At 42.0% G+C, this 14,794-nt stretch overlaps 1 protein-coding gene across 2 annotated transcripts in view; it reads left to right on the forward strand.

Annotated features, from left to right (window-relative positions):
* Positions 1-14,794, forward strand: part of LOC115463583 (dynamin-1-like protein) — a 165,130-nt gene that overhangs the window by 103,439 nt on the left and 46,897 nt on the right. For both annotated transcript variants that reach the window (XM_030194236.1, XM_030194237.1), the window contains exon 9: positions 540-671. In XM_030194236.1, coding sequence (XP_030050096.1) covers positions 540-671 — 132 coding nt within the window. The remainder of the gene's footprint in view (positions 1-539; positions 672-14,794) is intronic.

Consider the following 14,794-nt stretch of genomic DNA (forward strand, 5'->3'; position numbering starts at 1 on the left):
ATGAGGATGGGCCAGACTATTTGGTAGGCTTGTAGTATGGGGGTGGCACAGTTAGAGGTACAGGGTTGGGATGAGTATGGGGCAGCCTTTGTGGTACAGGGCTGAGATGGAGGTTGGTTAGGCTGTAGTTACAGGGCTGGGATCGGGTGAGACAGGCTGTTGGTACAGAACTGAGAGGGAAGTAGGGTACACTATGGATGCAGGGCTAGGATGGGAATGGGGCAAGATGTGAGTGTGTGCGGGACATTCTGTGTGTGACAGGGCTGAGATGGGAATCGGTCAAAATATGAAGTGAAAATGGATAAGGCTTTCTGTGTACAGAGCTGGAATGAGGGTGGAACAAGTTGTGTATATGGAAATGGCAGTGCTGTGGATTCCATGTGTTTGTGAAATTAAAAGTTCCTTATCTCCATCCTCAATATAAACCCTGCCGAGCCACAACTGTACAACCTTTGGCAGCTACACCGCAGTGCCGTAACTTTTGTTTATATGCATGTCCCAAATCACCCACTAGTCCTGTGTGTCTTGTCTGCACACAGGAGCCAGCATGATATCAACACTAAGAAAAGTATTAGTGAAACGCTGCAGGATGAGCAGAGCTTCCTGCAAAAGAAATATCCATCCCTTGCAAACCGAAATGGGACCCGCTACCTAACCAAGACACTCAACAGGTAATAGCAACTCTGTTCCTGGATGCTTAGGATCTCCAGGAGAGCATAACTGTGTTTGTGTCATTGCTATTTCACTTGAACATTTATCTCTCAGAACGTGATTACTCGCCTTTCCTGTGGTACATCAGTATGAACATGTGTATGACAAAAAAGATTAACAAAGGTTTATTGAAGAGGTCTAAGTACATCCAGAAAATAAGTGCATGCATAATTGTGTAAAACTACATAATTTGGTGGCAGGCAAAAGTGCTTACAAGAGGAAGCCATTGGGCAAGAATTAAAGCTGCTGGTCACTTTCCTTGGTACTAAGGACAGACTTCCAATCTTGCTCCTGGTAGAGCACTAAGATTGCAGAATATATGTATCCTGCAGGTAAGGTCACTTCCCCTGACATGTCATTATTCCATATGCAGTTGATTGTGTTTACAAGCAGTGTTGTAGCTGGAATTCCCTCCATGGGATAAGAATTGATGCTGCCAGTCACTGTTTTTCTCAGTCCTTGCACTTTTTCCTTCGTCTAACACCCATACTCTTTTCCCCTCTGTACTGAGACCACAAATCAATTGGTAGCTGCTGCCGTCCACCCCCTCTTGATGCCTAGCAGTCTCCACCTACTTTATAAGTCTGCTTTTGTTTTGCTTGGAGCAGAAGGAGGGTGGAGTGTTGCTTGTCATGCATCACTTTGGGCCTTTGCCTTCCACCAGTAGTCTTGTAGTTAGAGAGCAGGGAAAATATTGAGAAAGTATTTGGTGCTGGGAATATTTTAGAAATATTACTATTCTGGTAGAGTTACAAATTCAAAGCGTTGGGTGAATCTCTTCATGAAAGCAGTTAATAAATTGCAATCCTATATAATAAAACTCACCCTCAACGTTCTGAAGACACTGACGTCACTGAAGCCAAGCCACTGACGTCACTTCCTTCATGAAGGGTTCGTGGTGGTGAAGCCACCGAAATCACCCAGTCTCTGGGCCCTGCCCTCGCGTCAAACGTGATGACGTCGAGGGCAGAGCAATGGCGTCACACATCGAGGGTGGAGCAAATGGCGTCAGTGGCTTGAGAATGAAGAAGGTGATGAAGGTGCGTTGACGAGGTGCGGAGCAATGGCGTCAGTGGCTTCACAACGATGAAGAGGAAGGGAGGGGAGGGGTTGGGGAGGAAAACCTTGCTAGCGCCCGTTTCATTTGCTCCAGAAACGGGCCTTTTTTACTAGTAGATAAAGCAAGTAATCAGAGAGCAAAAGAGAGGCTTTTCCTGGAGATTAACCCCAGCAATAGCCATAAAATCCATAAGTAAAGAAAAGAGGAACTATGAGTTTCCTTCTGGGTACATGGGAAAGTAGCTGGCTAAAAGGCAATCTGTAAAATAACATCTCCAAGAATGAGAACAAATGATCAAACCACTGATTTTTCATTTAAATCAAGGAAAAAGATTGATCCCTCCATAGGCATCCGGTATAAGAGGCTTGGAGAGGCTAAGCCTCCCCCCTGCTGCAGCAGAATGGATCAGCTGTGGAGTCCAGCTGCTCTGAGGGGATTAAATTGTTGATTTACCTCCATCCTCACAGCAGGAGCTGCAGTGAAAGCCCTCTAGCAGTAGTAGAAATTGGTTTATGGTTTATTTATCTTACTGCTGGAAAAGCAGGGGGGGTTGGCTGGAGGTGTCCTGGGTTGCCAGGGAGATATTTAAAGAGGATGACTTCCTGACCTGCACTGAGGACAGATAGCAGCAGAACGGATACTGGGCCAGCATGATCAGAAAAAGTCACCAGACAACAAAGGTAGAAAAGATCATTTTATTTTCATTATAGTGTTTGGAGTATGTCCACTTTGAGAATCAGGTGCTCAACATTAAAAGTTTATATTTATTTACTTATTTATGGCATTTTATCCCACATTAAACATGAATTAGAGTGTTCTGTGGCTCTACACGAGAATTGTGATGATATGATCCCTTGTTTCATATTGTTGACAGTCTGCATTTTCCGTATGGGTGGTATATTGGTGTATTAAGGTCTGCCCAGTATAATATTTATGGTACAGTAAGGTTCTGAGTGTGTTTTTGGACAAAGTTGTGCATAGTGTTTTGCAGTTGAGCGATTGTGGTTAGAATATGCTTTGAGCAACCACTTTATTATTTGACATATGATACATATCTATTATCTAAATTTAATAAAAGGTATTAATTGTGACTTTTTATTTATTTATTTTTTCTGCGTGTTATCAGACAATTATGGATTTAAGCTCCACCCCTGGCCCCACCCCTAACCCCACCCCCTTTAGCCTCCCCAAACAGTTGGGCCACCGACCGCCTATGGATCCCTCTATGTCTTTAGTAAACTTGCTAACTATTGAGACTGAAATGGACCCTGAGGTTTCACTAAATCACTGAAACTCGACTATTTTACAGACCCTTGACTCAATTGCTCCAACAAAAACAAGGACATCTTCTAAATCTAAATGCTCACCTTGTTACACTTTACAGCTGCACATGCAAAAATAAAGATGTCATAGGTTAGAATGAAAGTGGCACAAATCTGGCTCTCTTTTAGATAAAAATTTATGGAAATGACAAATTAATGAATACAAGCATGAGATAAATCAAGAAAAAATTATTGTTACATGAATTAACAAATAGAACTAAATTATCAGAACATGAAATGCAACTAGGTGTTAAATCTTTAGCAACATATTTTTTCAGAAAAGGTTATATTGTTAAGGCAGTCTTTAATTCAAGTATCCCACAAGTCTAATAACCATTTAATAATACACAAGATGACAAATACAGAGTTTGTTGTAGACAGATATTGGTCCACATTTGTTTTTATTAGTTAGGATAATGTATTATCTATATATATATATTTTTAAAAACCCTTTCTAAATGCTCTTGCATTTTAGACAATTGTGCAGCCTTTTTACTCCGTAATCCTACAGAAATTATATCTTGGATTACAACATTTGTAAACAAAGTGTTGGGTACTGGCAATTTCTAAACTGCTATTGGTGATATACTTACTCCAATTCCAAAATCACAAAGTTTAGACCTAACCCTACCAAGCAGTTACCAACCTATAGCCAACATTCCATTGTTCACTAAATTAAATTTCTAGAAACTGTAGTTGTTCAAATAATTTGTTAATTATTGAGGTTATCAATAGAAATCAAATAAAATAAAACATGGAAAAGAAAATTAATGATACCTTTTTTATTGGACATAACTTAATACATTTCTTGATTAGCTTTCGAAGATTGCCCTTCTTCGTCAGATCGAAAATAAGCAAATGTGCTAGCTGACAGTGTATATAAGTGAAAACATTCAAGCATTACTATGACAGTCTGACAGGGTGGGAGGATGGGGGTGGGTCGGAGGTATGCATGGGGACATCAAAGCATATCATTGATATTCTAACAGGATGGGTGTGGATAGGAGAGGGGTGGGGTGATCAACAGAGACATACAGCTTTATGGTTTATAATAATGGGCTAGGAACCCCAGGTCCTTGTTAAGTCCTTTCTGTTGGGTGTTAAAATATTCAATCAGAAAGTGGAGAAGAGAACCAACTGAAAGTAACAGGATAGATCATAAGGAATGCCAAGCCAAATGCAAAGCGGAGATAAGGAGGGCAAAAAAGGACTTTGAGAAGAAATTAGCGTTGGAAGCAAAAATACATAGTAAAAACTTTTTTAGATACATTAAAAGCAGGAAACCGGCCAAAGAGTCGGTTGGGCCGCTGGACGAAAATGGTGTTAAAGGGGCGATCAAGGAGGACAAAGCCGTAGCGGAGAAATTAAACGAATTCTTTGCTTCGGTCTTCACCGAGGAGGATTTGGGGGGGACACCGGTGCCGGAAAGAATATTTGAAGCGGGGGAATCGGAGAAACTAAACAAATTCTCTGTAACCTTGGAGGATGTAATGGGTCAGTTCAGCAAGCTGAAGAGTAGTAAATCACCGGGACCTGATGGTATTCATCCCAGAGTATTAATAGAACTAAAAATGAACTTGCGGAGCTACTGTTAGAAATATGCAATCTGTCCCTAAAATCGAGTGTAATACCGGAAGACTGGAGGGTAGCCAATGTTACTCCGATTTTTAAGAAGGGTTCCAGAGGAGATCCGGGAAATTATAGACCGGTGAGTCTGACGTCGGTGCCGGGCAAGATGGTGGAGGCTATTATTAAGAATAAAATTGCAGAGCATATACAAAAACATGGACTGATGAGACAAAGTCAGCACGGATTTAGTGAAGGGAAGTCTTGCCTCACCAATCTAATGCATTTTTTTGAGGGGGTAAGCAAACATGTGGACAATGGGGAGCCGGTTGATATTGTATATCTGGATTTTCAGAAGGCGTTTGACAAAGTGCCGCACGAAAGACTCCTGAAGAAATTGCAGAGTCATGGAATCGGAGGTAGGGTATTATTATGGATTAAGAACTGGTTGAAAGATAGGAAGCAGAGAGTAGGATTGCGTGGCCAGTATTCTCAGTGGAGGAGGGTAGTTAGTGGGGTCCCGCAGGGGTCTGTGCTGGGTCCGTTGCTTTTTAATGTATTTATAAATGACCTACAGTGGGGGAAATAAGTATTTGATCCCTTGCTGATTTTGTAAGTTTGCCCACTGACAAAGACATGAGCAGCCCATAATTGAAGGGTAGGTTATTGGTAACAGTGAGAGATAGCACATCACAAATTAAATCCGGAAAATCACATTGTGGAAAGTATATGAATTTATTTGCATTCTGCAGAGGGAAATAAGTATTTGATCCCCCACCAACCAGTAAGAGATCTGGCCCCTACAGACCAGGTAGATGCTCCAAATCAACTCGTTACCTGCATGACAGACAGCTGTCGGCAATGGTCACCTGTATGAAAGACACCTGTCCACAGACTCAGTGAATCAGTCAGACTCTAACCTCTACAAAATGGCCAAGAGCAAGGAGCTGTCTAAGGATGTCAGGGACAAGATCATACACCTGCACAAGGCTGGAATGGGCTACAAAACCATCAGTAAGACGCTGGGCGAGAAGGAGACAACTGTTGGTGCCATAGTAAGAAAATGGAAGAAGTACAAAATGACTGTCAATCGACAAAGATCTGGGGCTCCACGCAAAATCTCACCTCGTGGGGTATCCTTGATCATGAGGAAGGTTAGAAATCAGCCTACAACTACAAGGGGGGGAACTTGTCAATGATCTCAAGGCAGCTGGGACCACTGTCACCACGAAAACCATTGGTAACACATTACGACATAACGGATTGCAATCCTGCAGTGCCCGCAAGGTCCCCCTGCTCCAGAAGGCACATGTGACGGCCCGTCTGAAGTTTGCCAGTGAACACCTGGATGATGCCGAGAGTGATTGGGAGAAGGTGCTGTGGTCAGATGAGACAAAAATTGAGCTCTTTGGCATGAACTCAACTCGCCGTGTTTGGAGGAAGAGAAATGCTGCCTATGACCCAAAGAACACCGTCCCCACTGTCAAGCATGGAGGTGGAAATGTTATGTTTTGGGGGTGTTTCTCTGCTAAGGGCACAGGACTACTTCACCGCATCAATGGGAGAATGGATGGGGCCATGTACCGTACAATTCTGAGTGACAACCTCCTTCCCTCCGCCAGGGCCTTAAAAATGGGTCGTGGCTGGGTCTTCCAGCACGACAATGACCCAAAACATACAGCCAAGGCAACAAAGGAGTGGCTCAGGAAGAAGCACATTAGGGTCATGGAGTGGCCTAGCCAGTCACCAGACCTTAATCCCATTGAAAACTTATGGAGGGAGCTGAAGCTGCGAGTTGCCAAGCGACAGCCCAGAACTCTTAATGATTTAGAGATGATCTGCAAAGAGGAGTGGACCAAAATTCCTCCTGACATGTGTGCAAACCTCATCATCAACTACAGAAGACGTCTGACCGCTGTGCTTGCCAACAAGGGTTTTGCCACCAAGTATTAGGTCTTGTTTGCCAGAGGGATTAAATACTTATTTCCCTCTGCAGAATGCAAATAAATTCATATACTTTCCACAATGTGATTTTCCGGATTTAATTTGTGATGTGCTATCTCTCACTGTTACCAATAACCTACCCTTCAATTATGGGCTGCTCATGTCTTTGTCAGTGGGCAAACTTACAAATCAGCAAGGGATCAAATACTTATTTCCCCCACTGTAGAGATGGGAATAACTAGTGAGGTAATTAAATTCGCCGATGACACAAAATTATTCAGGGTCGTCAAGTCGCAGGAGGAATGTGAACGATTACAGGAGGACCTTGCGAGACTGGGAGAATGGGCGTGCAAGTGGCAGATGAAGTTCAATGTTGACAAGTGCAAAGTGATGCATGTGGGTAAGAGGAACCCGAATTATAGCTACGTCTTGCAAGGTTCCGCGTTAGGAGTTACGGATCAAGAAAGGGATCTGGGTGTCGTCGTCGATGATACGCTGAAACCTTCTGCTCAGTGTGCTGCTGCGGCTAGGAAAGCGAATAGAATGTTGGGTGTTATTAAGAAGGGTATGGAGTCCAGGTGTGCGGATGTTATAATGCCGTTGTATCGCTCCATGGTGCGACCGCACCTGGAGTATTGTGTTCAGTACTGGTCTCCGTATCTCAAAAAAGATATAGTAGAATTGGAAAAGGTACAGCGAAGGGCGACGAAAATGATAGTGGGGATGGGACGACTTTCCTATGAAGAGAGGCTGAGAAGGCTAGGGCTTTTCAGCTTGGAGAAGAGACGGCTGAGGGGAGATATGATAGAAGTGTATAAAATAATGAGTGGGAATGGATCGGGTGGAGGTGAAGCGACTGTTCACGCTATCCAAAAATACTAGGACTAGAGGGCATGAGTTGAAGCTACAGTGTGGTAAATTTAAAACGAATCGGAGAAAATTTTTCTTCACCCAACGTGTAATTAGACTCTGGAATTCATTGCCGGAGAACGTGGTACGGGCGGTTAGCTTGACGGAGTTTAAAAAGGGGTTAGATAGATTCCTAAAGGACAAGTCCATAGACCGCTATTAAATGGACTGGAAAAATTCCTCATTTTTAGGTACAACTTGTCTGGAATGTTTTTACGTTTGGGGAGCGTGCCAGGTGCCCTTGACCTGGATTGGCCACTGTCGGTGACAGGATGCTGGGCTAGATGGACCTTTGGTCTTTCCCAGTATGGCACTACTTATGTACTTATGTACTTATGACTTCAAAGGTCTGACGAAGAAGGGCAACCTTCGAAAGCTAATCAAGAAATGTATTAAGTTATGTCCAATAAAAAAGGTATCATCTTATTTTCTTTTCCATGTTTTATTTTATTTGATTTCTATTGATAACCTTAAGAGTGGACTAACACGGCTACCACACTTCTCTACTTAATTATTGAGCAACTTTGACATATTACATCCATCGCAGTATGATTTTTACACTTTACATAGCACAGACACTTTACTGTTGACATTAGTTTCCAAGGCTAAAACATTGCTTAGTACTGGCTGTCAGGTTGTGTTATTACAGTTTGATTTATTGGCTGCTTTTGACTTAGTTAAATTCTTTTTTTTACTAAATTAGAATAAATAGGCTGTCACGGAATTCCTAGCACTCACTTGGGGTTAACCCCATGGCTACCTAGAGGGTCTGTCCCCAGTACTGCTCAGGCCCATCTGCACCTAGGAACGTGCTGTATACTAGCCAACTCTCCACCCCATGCACTAAGTTCCACTTGCCTCTAGGCGAGTCTCCCACCCACGTTATCCCCCAGTAATATCTAGGACACTGGGGCTACACTCCCTGGGGTCTCACAGTTCCTAGAAAGCACTCACAGACCCAAAACATAAACCACCAGGATTCTTAGTCAGTCCAGGACAGCAGAGCCAATCAATTAATAGGTTTATTGTTACAGTAAAACAATGAACGTTTGAAAAACCAGTTGAAAAGGTACAGCAAGCAATAATAGATAACCAAAACAAAGAACAACATTAAAACTATCTAACACTTGTTACTAGCATCTGGAGCGTTTCGGGAAATAACTGCTCACAAGTTTTGAACTGTCATGGATTCATGAGTAGTGAGCCCTTGGGCCACTGCCGGTGACCAGCTGCAGCAGGCAAACCACCCCTAACAAGGATTGAAGCTGAAAACAGAAGACTGGAGCAAAAAGGACTGGAACTGAAGCTGAAGGCAGGCAAGACTGGAACAAGCAGGACTGGAACTGAAGCTGAAGACAGGCAGGACCGGAACAAGCAGGGCTGGAACTGATGCTGAAGACAGGTGGGACTGGAACTGAAGCTGAAGATAGGCAGGACTGAAAAAGCAGGGCTGGAACTGACACTGAAGACAGACAGGACTGGAACTGAAGCTGAAGACAAGCAGGGCGGGAGCAGACAGGACTGAATACAAGCAGGGCAGGGACTGAATACAAGCAGGACAGGGACTGAACTAAAGACAAGCAGGGCTGGAACAGACAGGACTCAATACAAACAGGACAGGGACTAAAGCTAAAGAGAAGGAGGACAGGAATAGACAGGACTGGAAATGGAGCAGAAGCAGACCTGCCAAGTCTCCCGCAAAAGTGGCACTGGATGGAAGGGTAGGGAGAAAAAGAGAGGAGACGCTGGATGGAAGGATGCAGAAAGAAAGAGGGGAGACACTGGAAGGATGAGGAGAGAAAGAGGGGACCTGCTAGATGGAAAGGGGTTGAGGACAGAGTAGTGAAAGACTGGAGAATAAGAGGAAGGGGCATGAGGAGAACAAGGGTGAGGAAAAGATAAAAACCCATAGGTAGATGAAGTAAAAAGAAGGAAATTAAAGAATGGATAGTAAGAATGAATTAAATCTGGACAGAGAGAGAGGCAGAAAAATATTGAAGAAAATAAAGAAAAAGGAGAGAAAAATGACAAATAGACAAGAAACCCTGGCAAGAGAGTTAAGAGAAGACAAAGGAAAGCAAAATCAAGAGACTGAGAGCAACGCAATTAGAAAAAGTAAATGGCCAGACAACAAAGGTAAAGAAAATAATTGTATTTTTAATTTAGGATAAAGTAATGTGATAGTTGTGTTAATAAAGTTAATAAATGCAAATAAAACACAAAATAGAAAATAAGGTGATACCTTCACTGATTTTAAAACATTTTTGATTAGCTTTCAGAGACCAACACTTCCTTCCTCAGGTCAGGAGAGGATACCATAACAGCATTATACTGACTTAAGGCAGGAGGTTTTGGCTTCTGAAAGCTAATTGAAAAGGGTATTAGGCTATTAAATAGCATATTTTCTGAAATGGCCATGGGTTTGAGGTGTGCCAGGGGTAGGGTTACCATATTTTGTTCTCTCAAAAAAAGGACACGTGCTGCCCCCTGCCCGCCCCTTTCACATCCTCGCCCCACCCCCTGTCACATATTCCCCTCCCCTGCCCCCCCCCCCCCCGTCACCTCCCCTCCCCTCCCCTTACTTACGATCTACTGCCCTGGTGGTCTAGTGACCTCTTTGGGGCAGGAAAGAGCCCCCTCTTTCCTGCCCGGAGCTCTGTCCTTGCCCTGCATCCTGTTGCTGTGACGGTCTTGGGATTCAAAATGGCCGCCGAGAGTTGAAGTCTTGCGAGGCCGCTTCAACTCTTGGCGGCCATTTTGAATCCCAAGACCGTCACAGCAACAGGATCCAGGGCAAGGGCAGCGCTCCGGGCAGGAAAGTATTTCTTCACGGAGAGGGTGGTGAACGCTTGGAGTGCCCTCCCGCGGGAGGTGGTGGAGATGAAAACGGTAACGGAATTCAAACATGTGTGGGATAGGCATAAAGGAATCCTGTGCAGAAGGAATGGATCCACAGAAGCTTAGCTGAAATTGGGTGGCGGGGTGAAGAGGGGTTGGTGGTTGAGAGGCTAGGATAGGGGAGGGCAGACTTATACGGGGTCTGTGCCGGAGCCGGTGATGTGAGGCGGGACTGGTGGTTGGGAGGCGGGAAATACTGCTGGACAGACTTATACGGTCTGTGCCCTGAAAAAGACAGGTACAAATCAAGGTAAGGTATACACATATGAGTTTATCGTGGGCAGACTAGATGGACCGTGCTGGTCTTTTTCTGCCGTCATCTACTATGTTACTATGAGTGCAGCATGCAAGGCTGCATGTTAATGTTTGGGTTTAAAATCTATGTCATTGTGACTTTTTATTTTATTTATTAAAGAAACTATAAATATTCATTAATCCTAAAGTTTAAACAAAAAAACACACATAAAAAAACAAGGTTATGTTTATTGTTTTTTTATCAAGTATAAAGTCATCATAGCATTAGCAAGTATAAAAATCTGGAACAACCACATCCTTTGGAAATTCTAGAACAACATCCTTTGGAAATTAGAACAAAATCAAAGTTAACCTACATAAACCAAAAACATTTGGAAAACCTAAAACAACTTATATATTATTTAAACTTGGCATATATAGCTGTAGAATAGCTGTTAAACATAATCCAAAATTAACTAATATATTGTTCTTAGAAACAGAATTGCTTCTGCCAGATCCTCCTTCATAGAAGCCCTTAAATCTGATTTGATTATTTTCAGTGCTGAAAACAGTCTTTCAACACTGACTTGGGTGGGTGGCATTGCTGTTACGGTTCTAGCTGCATCACTGACAATCTCTGGATAAACAATGATGGCTTCTTCTATAGTCAGTTTTGATGAGCTATCAAACTTTTCCACTTCTTTTAATCCTTTAAAAAACTCTTGCATAAACGCTGTACCTACAATCTTGTAACTCTGTGTTAATTCTGTTTCAATAAAAATGAATGGGAAAAAAAAAAACTCTTGCATGAATTTCTTTATATGGACATTTACAGGTTGCTTTTCCATGCTTAACCGACATCGCTTTGCTTTTGAAGCTTCCATTTTGTCCAAATAGGCTTGAAAATTCTCTTCTTCATTTGAAGTGGATGAACCTGAGTTACCATTACCACCAGTATTTATAGTTTTAGCTTCATCCAGTGGTTTATGAGTTTCAGGTAGCAACCCTTTCATGCGAACTGCTATGTCATAGAGTGCCTGTTTTCCTGTAGCAATTTAGTCACTGCTCAACAAAATTCAGCTCATTGGATCAACATAAATAGCAGCTAAGAGAATTTGATTATCCAGCAAGAGCTCCTCTCTTTTCCTCATTGAAGATACAATGCCATCAGCAATTAACCCCCCACTTTTGTTAAGGTTATATATCAAGCCCTTCCATTCCAAGAAGAATTTACCTGGTGGTTAAATCTTCATATTGCAGCTTCTTGGTAACAGCAAAAGGGTAAGAAAGTGGCCTTTCTAATTCTGTAACTTGAGCCCACTGGTTTTCTTTTAATGAAACATATTTACATTCTCCAGCTGTTCAAGAAAGTCTTTTAGTTCAAGCAAACGCTTTATCATCAAGTAAGTGCTTCCCCAGCACGTTGCTTGATCCAAAATGGCTCCTTTTCCAGCACGTCTCTTCAGAATAGCATCTGTTTTAGGGATCCTGGCTGCAACAGATACTTGCCTCAACTTGCTAATTAGTGTAGCTGCATGAAGATCCTTCAATCCATCTCTTATTGCTAGTTGCAGAGTATGAACAGCACAACGCATATGTTGAATGGTAATAACCTTAGATGCTTCTTCAGCAATATCATCCAAACTTTCACAGCTTTCTTGAATTGCAGAACTGTCATCTTCTGATATTTGTATGCTGCTTTCTTCATCAACTTCCTTCATTTTTTCAATTGTGCTTAACATATTTGAAGCAGTATCAGTTACAATACATAGAATGTGTTCCTTTTTAATTTCAGAATCTTCTAAAACACCTTTCACTAACTTCTGCAGATACTCACTGGTATGATGTACCTGAGTGTCCTTTACTCCTAATGTTCGGGTTATTGTTTTTTTTGTTTTCATCAGCAAATCTAACATTAATTGCAAAATAATTGACTCTGTCACGTGTGCATGCATCCATTTTAATAAAGACAAAACGTCCCTTCAGACTTTTTCTTAGTTCTTCCTTCTTACATTTGGCCTCTTCAAGTATAAGTTTCCTTATACTTTCTCGTTCCAGAGAAACTCCAAGCTTTATAGCCATTTCTCCATTTAAGCCTAAAAAGGCTGGTTGTGAAAAAATAGATAGTGGCATACTATTCTTTATTGCCATTTCAATGATGTGGTTTTTGAATTTTGCTGGTGTCATTGTTATAGTAACTTTGTCAGCTGTAAAAAATCTTGATAGTTGTGACTGGCCTCCAGTAGATTTCTGATCTTTTATTGACCCTGAAGTAGATGGAATGTTTTCATTGCTATCTTTCTCATTCACAGCTTCTAACACTTTAGGATGGAAACGCTGCAAGTGTCTTTTTAAATTTGATGCTCTTGTAGGTGCATTTTTTTCATAACCACTGAAACTGCTAATTTTTGCATCACATGCTTTTTCACCATCATCATCTTCTATAATACATTGACATACATAATATTTCCCATCTGTTGGTATTGTAAAGTGTTCATAAACAGCAGACTTTGTCATGTTTCCTGACATTCTTTTTGCCGTTGTGAATGGTGTGCCACTTCCTCTAAAATATATAGCTCTTCTTGCAGAGAGAGAGGAAGTTGAGTCTCTCTGCTGCCTTATCTGTGTGTGCTGAATGATCTTCTCTTGGAGCTTAAGTTTACTGTGGGGTCAGAGAGGAGGTGCTCTACAGCAGGTCAGTAAATGCAAAGGGAGACTGAGCAGAGGGAAGCTCTCCAGCAAAATAGTTCAGCTGGACTTCACACTAGTGAAACAACTAGGTACTAAGCTTTATTCACAGCAGAGAAGTACTTTATTCAAATGTATGAGGAGTCTGAGTCGGTACATTTTTGCCGACTCCGACTCAATGTACCCAAAATTGCTGCCGACTCTGACTCCACAGCCCTGATTTATACAATAGCATTTAGTGCGGGAAACCGCAACTACATTTAGGCATGACCATTTACACCAGTGAAAACCTGGTATAAATCCCCATGCATAAATTAGGCACGGCTCCCCTTATTCTGTAACAACACACATAAATTACAGGAACACCCCGACCTGCCCATGCTCCTTCCATGGCCACACCCATTTTTCAGGTCCGTGCAGTAGAATTTACACGCCACTCTTTATAGAATATATCTAAAAGAATGTGCATTGTAAATTCTAATTACCGATAATTTGTTCTTATTGCTCAATTATTGGCACTGATTGACTCGTTATTCAGTTAAGTTGCATGCACAAATTGGGCATGCCCAATTTATGCGTTCAGCTCAGAGCGCCATATAGAATCTGGAGGTTAACCTCAATCACATGTTGCCCAAAAATGAATATCCCCACATTGCCTTTTTTGGCTATAAACTGTTAGCTTCCAAGAACACATTGGGGTACACTTTGTTTCATAGCAATTATTCTTCTGATGTCTTTAAATGCATTTCCTGAATATATATAATATTGGCTTTCAGCATCTTTCCCAGCTTATAAAGAAAACTCTGCTTGTACCATGAATTAAGGTCCTTAACATTAAACATTACCACCCCACAATTAAAACCTTTGGTTCCCAATGACTGTGCCATAGTACTCTGTTGCAGAACTCACTGTAATAACTCCAGACCAAGTCTCCCAACCCTCCCTCTCCCACTGCACCTATCAAACCCAAACCCTACTACTCCCCCACAGACCTTTAGCTGCTCACACCCAGCAGCACCTCCCATGGAGAAATGTCACCAACCAAGCAGGTCTTCCCTCATATGACTTACCAGATTTTTGCTTATTTTGATTTAGGTTGACTGAACTCACTATACAGGCATTTATCTTGTTGATTGGCATCATGAAACTTTTTTATTTCATCTAAAACTTTTACCTCACTAGCTTGTCCTGATATGATATTTACCCAGTCACTATTGGAGTAATTAAAATTTCCCATAATTTTTTAGTTTAGAACATAAGAATAGCCATACTAGGTCAGACCAATGGTCCATCTAGCTCAATATCTTGTTTACAACAGTGGTCAAGCCAGGTCACAAGTACCTGGCAGAAACCCAAATAGTAACAACGTTCCATGCTACCAATCCCAGGGCAAGCAGTGACTTCCCTAGGTCTGTCTCAATAACAGACAATGGACCTGTTCTCCAGGAACATGTCCAAACTT

The sequence above is a fragment of the Microcaecilia unicolor genome, chromosome 2 (assembly GCF_901765095.1).
Source record: "Microcaecilia unicolor chromosome 2, aMicUni1.1, whole genome shotgun sequence".
NCBI lineage: Eukaryota > Metazoa > Chordata > Amphibia > Gymnophiona > Siphonopidae > Microcaecilia > Microcaecilia unicolor.